The sequence below is a fragment of the Papaver somniferum genome, chromosome 7 (genome assembly GCF_003573695.1).
Source record: "Papaver somniferum cultivar HN1 chromosome 7, ASM357369v1, whole genome shotgun sequence".
Classification (NCBI taxonomy): Eukaryota; Viridiplantae; Streptophyta; class Magnoliopsida; order Ranunculales; family Papaveraceae; genus Papaver; species Papaver somniferum.
Genome location: NC_039364.1, coordinates 191,710,637 through 191,719,536, shown reverse-complemented (window position 1 = coordinate 191,719,536; position 8,900 = coordinate 191,710,637). Strand labels below are relative to the sequence as shown.

Here is an 8,900-nt window from a genome sequence, read left to right as displayed (position 1 = left end):
ACTTATCAGAACCTAATTTAGGATACAGGGTATTACACAAAGTGAAGGGACGGTTTGCATATCCAAAACAAAGAAACCGAGCCGAGGATAGCAATTAGTTACCTCTACCACTATGACTAAAAATGGTCCTGGACGATGATTCTTCATTTCAACTGCAAAAAAATTGTGAAATGTAAAGCTCCGCATTCCATTGAATATATACAGTTCAGTCTAACGAATAATACTTGCAGCAATATAAAGCTAGTAGTTCTAAGCAGATACGCGAGAAAATGCTGAAACTCTTAATTCCATAACAACTATTACGAACTACAGGAAATGTCGACCTGGGGACATTCTCAGACTAGCTCTGGCATGCCCATGTTTCTTGATCTACCAACAAATCTCGGAATAATGAAAACTCATTAAAATGTATATCAGTAGTAATTCAGTATTAGATAGAAGTTTGAACACCATACTATAAGTAACACAAAACATCGTTAAAAGACCGAACAACTCCCCAATAATATCCACCCTATCTTTGCTTAAAACCATATTTCTTGCGCTCATAGAAGAGATCAGTTTTAGCACTTCCCAAATTAACAATCTTTGGACAGCCATCACGGTCCTTCTCCTGCTGAGTACACTCTTTGCAGTAGTAGGCATCAGAGATACCCACACCTCCACAAATCACACACCGACCCTGGAACGATCCATAATTGCATTCATCACAAGCCCGAACAAGTGTGCAAGGACGCACATATGAATCACATATCACACACTTCCCATCGCACTTCTCACACAATCGACCAATTGCAATCCCAGGCTGCTTCCTACACATAATCAAATCAGGATGATGCTTTGCCATGCTTCCTTTGTCACTGACTTATATATATCAACTGCAAAATTTCATACAAAGTATGAGCTGTTTGGTAACTTAAAAGGCTAAAACTGAATTGATAATGTTTAAATCAGAGGAGGATACCAGAAAAACACAACTAAAGACAAAATGTGTTTTATGAGTTAGGTAATTACTTGCTCTTCACATCATTGAAGAATTCCATTGTTCAAATTATCACCTTAACTAATGTTTTCCATGAAGTGTTTCTCGATTTGAACTAAAATTGAAACCCAAAGCTAGGGTTTTATAGAAAAAGACGAGACCCAAATCTTATAAGATATAGCAACAATTAATCGATTAAAATTTCCAAATAGACAACTACATAATTAAGGAATTGCTTTGAAAAGATGAATTCGAATTCAGATAAAACGCATATAGAAGGAATACAAAAGAAATCGAGATTATGATGATAAGCTCTTACCCGAAATCAAACTCTAGCCTGGCTGCAAGAAAAACCCTAAACCCAACCTGAGACGTACAGAAATTTTTTACAGGGAGACTCTCGACCGAGAGATTGGTTTACGCCCCAGTGAGGTGTGTCTTTTGGTTGGTAGTAGGAATCATTATTTATATATCCCTATAAAATTCATTATTTTCTGATCAAAAAAATAATATATTATGGATAAGTATAGTACTCTATGTTTTTTTTTTTTTTTTTTCTGAAAGAGATGTCAATTTTATTAATAGGTGACTTCTCTCAGGTACAAACGCCTCACAGAATCATTCATTACAATTACGTTTAGGAAGGTCGGACGTGAGTTGTCCCATATGTATGTTCCTGCTAAGCCTCTTATCTGTGATTGTATATCCGTAGCATAGTTCGCCTGTCCATCTGCAGCTTGGTTTGCTTCCCTATAGATGTGTGTTAATGTGTATTGGCCACTTTGTTGTAGATGCCTTTGGATTTCATCTAACATGTTGTGAATGATCCATGGTGTTGTGTTGGTGTTGCTGTCTTTCTGGAGTAATCGCAATAATATCTATGAATCTGTCTCGAAGCATATATGCGTCCATTCTTCAGTGACCGCCTTTTTTGTTGCTTGTACAATTGCCCATGTCTCTGCTTCCAATGTTGTTACCGCTCCAACAGGTGATGCTGCAGCCATTATCACCCTTCCTTGAGAGTTCCTACAAATCCACCCCGCTCCTGCTGCTACTGGCTTTCCATTTGGGCTTGATCTGCTTGCCCCATCAGTATTTATCTTGATGCAAGAGTTTGCCGGTGCTTTCCACTTAATCCATAACACCTTTCTGATTGATGGTTGTGTGTTATTTCGTCGTGTGGTGTTTAGTATGAGTTTGTGTTTCTTTGCCCAGTTGTATTCTTGGTGTAAGATCAATCCTACCTGGAATATCTGCCTTGCCGTTTGGATTTTTTTTTTGTATACTCTGGCGTTTCTGGCCAGCCATATGTTCCAGATTGTATAACAACATAAACCAAAGTTATTACCCGTTGTATCTGACAGCTTTAACATGTCTTTTAAGTGGTTCGGAGAATGTATGATGGATCTGTTGCAGGTATGATTGTAGCCTCCCTGTTGACGTTGTTGTGTCCCATCAACATTTGTGCCTAACACATTTCCTTGCTGGTGATAGATTGTGTTAGGTTCTGGATGTAGTGGGAGCTGTAATCCGTTGTATGGATTGGTTTCATTTGTTCTTATCATGTTGTTGACATAATCGCACAAGATGTCCCAAGTTTGTTTTGCAAGCTGGCATTCGAACAAGCAGTGTTGCACCGTTTCTGCCTGAGTTGTACAGATTGCGCAGATGTTGGTGTTGGCGATTTTCCGAGTGCATAGAGTTTCAAACGTGGGTATACCATTGTGACTGACTTTCCACAAGAAAAGTCGGATTTTTGGCAGACAATTTGCTTTCCAATTTTTTTTTTGTGGTCCTGGGTGTTGTATTGGACTGATGATGCCATGGTGTTGTTTTGATTGGCTGTTGTTGTGGTTATTGCTGTTGATGATGACATCAACACCATGTATCCACTCCTGACAGTATAGTTGTCGGATCTTGCATGCGACCAGATTCTTTTGTCCGGAATTGGTGGATTCGGTATGTGAATGCCTTTGATTGCATTGTTGATAGGTGGATGGAAGTATTGGTTCACCAAATCCAGTTTCCAAGAAAAAACGTATGGATCAATAAGAGTACTTACCATATCATTGACCCAAGCTCCCATTATGGTGTTGTCTTCGTGTAACGGAATCCAATAATCTTTTTTTCTTGTAGATTGTCCATTTCCAATCTGGATAACGATGTTTTGTTGAACAAAAAGAGCCACCTTATGCAAGTTTTTCCAAGCTGCACTCGCTGCCGGTGAAGGTGAACGGGTTATTGGGAAAAACGGTTGGTTTTCCAGATATTTAGCAGTGTAGAGGCTGTTGCAGATTGTTGTTGGTGCAGCATGAATTTGCCAGATACGCTTCCCTAACAGTGCATAATTATGTTTTTTGCTATTCCTTATCCCTAAACCTCCGCGTTCCACTGGAAAGTTTGCTTTATCCCATCCAAAACAATGTAATTTCCTTGTATCCTTGTCATGTCCCCAAAGTTTCTTGCAATTCTATCTATCTTTTTATGTGTAGTTGCAGGAAATCCTAAAACACACCCCTTGTATTATCATGACTATGATTTCTAGATCTAAACTTATTTGATATGAAAATAAAGATAAAGATAATGAAAATAGAAAATAAGACACAAGATTTACGTGGTTCGATCAATGTGATCTACATCCACGGGGTTAGGGATCTTCACTATGATTGTTTGTAATTACATATGGATTACAATTGAGACTCCATTAATGAGTATTTGGATCTCTTGGTTGAAGAAGGAACAAGAAGATAATAATACAAATTCTGCTATCTCTCTATCTACAAATGTGTCCTCCCTAAAGTGTCTCTCTCCTTTTTCTTTTTGATTATCCTCCTTTCTCTCTCTTACCTTTCTCTTTATATAGGTATTTACATAATGGATGACAGCTCATATATGGTGAGGTACAAGTAACATTTCCCCTAATTTCAGATCTGACTAGTGGTATTTTCGCAAACTTACAAATGTTAACTTCGCAAACATCCTAAATTTTGCACGATCATCATACTTTTCTCACGTTTAAGCTGATGTCATCTGTTATGTCATTTCTGAAATCATTCTGCGATGTCTTCGTGATGTATTGCTAGTAATTTCGCAAGCGTGTCGTTGTTGCGAGATTCTGATCCTACATCTTGCCTCTTTTTTCTTGAATATTGCTTGAAGAGCGATCTTCAGGAAAAAATCCGTTGTTGTAATTGTTGGAGCGAGATATGTGTTGTTGGAGTAGTCTTTGATCTTTGTTGATGAATGAACGAGCGAAAGAATACTGGACTTGAAAAGTACGTACTTGCCTTTATTCTTTTGTGAAGTTCCGGAATGTTGCGAAGTAAATAAGAAGTATCATCTTTTGAAGTATGCGAAGTATGAAGTATCCTTAAAGAAGTATAAGAAGCATCAAGTATCCTTGATGAAGTATAAGAAGTATTCAATCCTCGAAATATATAAGAAGTATGAAGTATCCTTTGAGAAGTATAAGAAGTACTTAATCCTCGAAATATATAATAAGTATGAAGTATCCTTTGAGAAGTATAAGAAGTATCTGTCCTTGATTGCGAATAAGAAGTATTGTGAAATTATACTCCACGTTCTCTACCTCATGCAATGTTGTAATGCAAATAAAAATTTAGATTAGTATTCAACATTTCTTTTATCAAAAATTTTCATTTAATTGCAAGTTCAAATCGTTTTTCTTTGTTTTGATTTCCTTTGTATAACTTGTTTCGTCTCATCCGATAAACATGTTTCATGGAAATGATCCTAATGAGGTCTTATGCAGCCTGTTGATGGAAGGTCTTACTAGCCTGTTGATGGAAGGTCTTATTTTTCCTCCTACTACTCTCCATGTTAGATATCATTCTCATTTGAAACAAAGCAAATTTTCAAGAGAAATATATAAATTGATCTGTGCGATATTTTTCTCGGTTTTTTTTGTAATTGTGGAATCTTTGTAATTATGAAATTTATGTAATTCTGCGATTATATCGCCTTTTGTAAATCAAATCAAAAATATTTTATTTCATGTAAAAGTAAAATGTTCAAGGAAAGTGGTACTTAGCTTTTATGTGATTCGCTGTTGTTGTCAATCTCGCGCGAAAAATACGTTGCATGAAGTATAAATGTCGCTTAGCAAAAATAGATGCGAGAGGCAAGAATTGAACCAGCGACCTGCTACTTGCATATTCTCACACCATACCAACTGTGCTAAGACTCTCTTGCGAAATAATCAAAGTTCTTGCGAAGTAATCAAATTCCAACTGTGTAAGAGGCAATTCTGTATAAATTTCGCGTAACAAAAATAAACATGCGAGAAGCAAGAATTGATCATCCCGCGACCTGCTGCTTGCATTCATGCCTCCTGACCAACTGTGCAAGCTTCTTCTTTGCGAAATATCTCTGCGAAATTATCATCAACTCTCTTCTGTGCGAAATAATCAAAGATATATCTGTGCGAAAAAATACGCATATGTTGGGACTTGATCACACGACCATGAACTCATTAACTTCGCAGATGACCAATTGTGGTGCCTCTTGTTTGCGAAATAATGAAACAATATTGCGAAATTATTCATTTTTTCGCTATCTGTAAAAAATAAGAAAACTATGTTCGTAGGCAATTCGAACTTGCGACCACGAACGCACATACTGCTCTCTGGACCAATTGTGCAAGAACCTCTCTGCGAAATTAACGCATAAATTTTTTCCTTATTATTTTATTCTCCCATGCAAATGAGAAGAAAATGAAAAATATGTGTCTCTGCGAATTCGAACCCGTGACCTATTTATTGTTCGCTCAGCCTTGAACCATCTGTTCGAATTTCTGTTTGTGATAGAAATTGCAGCATCTGCCTCTTATCTTTTCTTCGTCCTTCCTTAACTTCTTTCACATTTGCCTTCATCTCCTGAACATGAAAATATTCCACTGAAACTTCCATTTTTTCCTTAAATTTCACCACAACAACTAATTTTTTCTCTCACTCTTTTCATGTCTTTGAATTGTTGATGATGTTTACTTCCTGAAAGTGTGATTTCTTCCATAAAATTTCCATTTTTGAACCTAAACTTTGTAGATCTAGAAAAATATGAACAATATCTAATCTTCATGAAAATTTCTTGAACCAACAAGTTACAGGAAGGATAAATCCTTTACAATGCTGCAGGAAAATTTTCGCTGGGTCAAATTGAAAGACACTATGCTGAACAAGCACGTTTAACTCGCGAACGTGAAAGATTGAGAGCGGAAATGGAAGAACAAGAGCTGCAGGAGGCGATTTGCCAGAATAATCACGACAATCGAGAAAGAAGGCGTACACAAAACCGAAATAACGGTAATCTCAATGAAGAGTATGATATAGTACAAAGGAGGGCTGAAATACAACGAATGGAATTGATAAGAAATGAACAAAATCATGGAGGGGAAAATGAGAGACATCATCATATGCGAATTCAAGATAGAGATGAGGAAGAGAATCGCAGGAGAAGACGAGATGAGGATGATGAAGAAGAAATGCAAAATTTCGCGAGAGAAGAAAGACATGAACACAGAAGAAGGGAGGCGAAATTAAAAAGGCCAATGGATCAAAATGGTTTGAAATTAAAAAGGCCAATTTTCTGCGTTAACCATTGGCTTTTTTAATTTCGCCTCCCTTCTTCTGCGTTCATGTCTTTATTCTCTCGCGAAATTTTGCATTTCTTCTTCATCATCCTCATCTCGTCTTCTCCTGCGATTCTCTTCCTCATATCTATCTTGAATTCGCATATGATGATGTCTCTCATTTTCCCCTCCATGATTTTGTTCATTTCTTATCAATTCCATTCGTTGTCTTTCAGCCCTCCTCTGTACTCTATCATACTCTTCATTGAGATTACCGTTATTTCGGTTTTATGTACGCCTTATTTCTCGATTGTCGTGATTATTCTGGAAAATCTCCTCCTGCAGATCTTGTTCTTCCATTTCCGCTCTCAATCTTTCGCGGTCGCGAGTTAAACGTGCTTGTTCAGCATAATGTCTTTCAATTGGAAGATAGCTCGCGAAAATCCCGAGTGAGCGAGAATTTCATAGAACAGACGGAATATCTGGGTCATTAAGAGGAATGGGAAGACCTGCGAGAATTTGACCCATCGAAACTATGATTGATTGATCATCACAATGTTGATCAGAGAAAAGTTTGATAGAAAGAATTGATTTGTCACTTTCACCAGAAACAGTAGAAGGTGTGAAACCTTTCTCGGCAAGATCTTTTTGAACTTCCTTTAAGGTTTTCTCATATTTTTGACCACTTGGAGGCATATCTGAATATAGAGTATGGGAATGGACGACGAATTAAGAAGATTGAAGAAGGAAGATAGAAGAAAAATTACAGCAGAGAAATTTACGGAGAAAATGATGAAGTTGCAGAGAAGATGAACAAGAGAGTAAAAAAGAAGAAAAGGGAGAGTAAGAAGAGTATATGTAGAGGAGATTTTCGAGAGGATAAACACAATTAATGTGAAAAGACGTGAGCGGTTGAAAAGCAGCGGTTACAGAAGACGTGTCAAGAAACAGATGGGAGAAAGAATACGTGTGATAAATGCAGAATATGAAGTTATGGATAGTTGCGGAATTTCTCACATCGTTCTCTACTTCACAGATAAGATATGAGAAGAGGCAAGATGTAGGATCATAATCTCGCAGCAATAATGCCTCACCGAAATTATTAACAACACAACACGACAGTGTCGCAGAACAACTTCAGAAACGACATAATAAACGACATCAACCAAATCATGAGAAAAGTGTAACGGTCTTGCGAAAATAAGGAAGTTTGCGAGATTGATATTTATAAGGTTGCGAGAATGTCGCAAGTCATATCCGAAAATAAAGGACAGATTAGTTGTCATCCACTATGTAATTCTCTATAAATAGTCGTTCAGTTGTAAAGGAAAAGAGAGAGATCTTTTTAGAGAGAGGAATAAAAAACAATTAGGAGAGAGAAAATCAAGTGTGGTTGTTGTTCTTAATCCCTTTATCTTTTCTTGTAAGATTGTTCAAAGATTCATCAATAAAATTAAGATTGTTAATCCAAAAATGAGTTGAATGTTAATGAAATCTTGTGAGGGGTGTAGTGTAGGATTTCCTGCAACTACGTTATGCACATGACATGGCAACAGTTGGGTCGTCATCAGATGATTTGCCGTTGGAAGTAGTGAAGTGTTTATGAGCAGTTGTCTACCAGCCTGATTTACACACTTAGCTATCCAACCTCTCGTTTTTCTTTATAATCTCTGAAGTAGTTGTGAAAAAATTTGTGACGAATTTCGACCTTGTTTAAACTGCACTCCTAAATATGTTGGTGGATTATGGGTGGTCTGAATGTTGAAAGTGGTCGCAAGCCAATTTTTTGTCTGTGACGAAGTGTTGAGGTGGTGTATTAGTATGGATTTTTGGTTGTTGATGTGTTGGCCTGCGGAAGATGAATAGGAGTGTAAAATTTGGTTAAGGTTGTCACAAGTTTGTTGGTCTGCAGAGCATGTGATGAACAAATCATCTGCATACATCAAATGCAAAATTGGAGGCGCCTTTGTGGAGATTGTCAGCCCCTTTTCAGAGAATAATTACTGGTTTGGAGGTACATTACCGACTAACTTCCTTTGCAAAGTTATTGCAATTTGCATTATTAACTAATTACAATATAAATACAAGCACTTCAAGTGTTCATCATCCTTCAACACATTTTGTTGTGATTCAACAATGTGACTCCTGGTTATTTGAGTGCAATACAAACTGTTAGGGATGGAATACAATTTGATTTGAATTTAAAGAAAAACAAACCTATAGTGAACTATATTTTGAGAAAATTTAACGTGTATGGCATTTTTTTTTATCTTTTTATTAGAATTATTATTTTATATATTATTTAGGACCAATAAATGCTTAAGGGGAATTTTT

At 36.9% G+C, this 8,900-nt stretch overlaps 1 protein-coding gene across 2 annotated transcripts; it reads right to left on the bottom strand.

The window, feature by feature from the left end:
- Positions 1-258: 258 nt before the first annotated feature.
- Positions 259-1,422, bottom strand: LOC113293237 (PHD finger-like domain-containing protein 5B). 2 transcript variants are annotated; one of them, XM_026541937.1, is made up of 2 exons: positions 1,299-1,422; positions 259-875 (listed from the first exon to the last, which is right to left on the bottom strand). In XM_026541937.1, exon 2 carries the CDS (start codon positions 842-844, stop codon positions 512-514), a length of 333 nt encoding a protein of 110 aa, XP_026397722.1. In that variant the 5' UTR covers positions 845-875; positions 1,299-1,422; the 3' UTR covers positions 259-511. The 2 variants fall into 2 exon arrangements, with proteins under 2 accessions (XP_026397722.1, XP_026397723.1); XM_026541938.1 differs by lacking the exon at positions 1,299-1,422 and adding an exon at positions 1,012-1,254.
- Between the last annotated feature and the right edge of the window lie 7,478 nt (positions 1,423-8,900).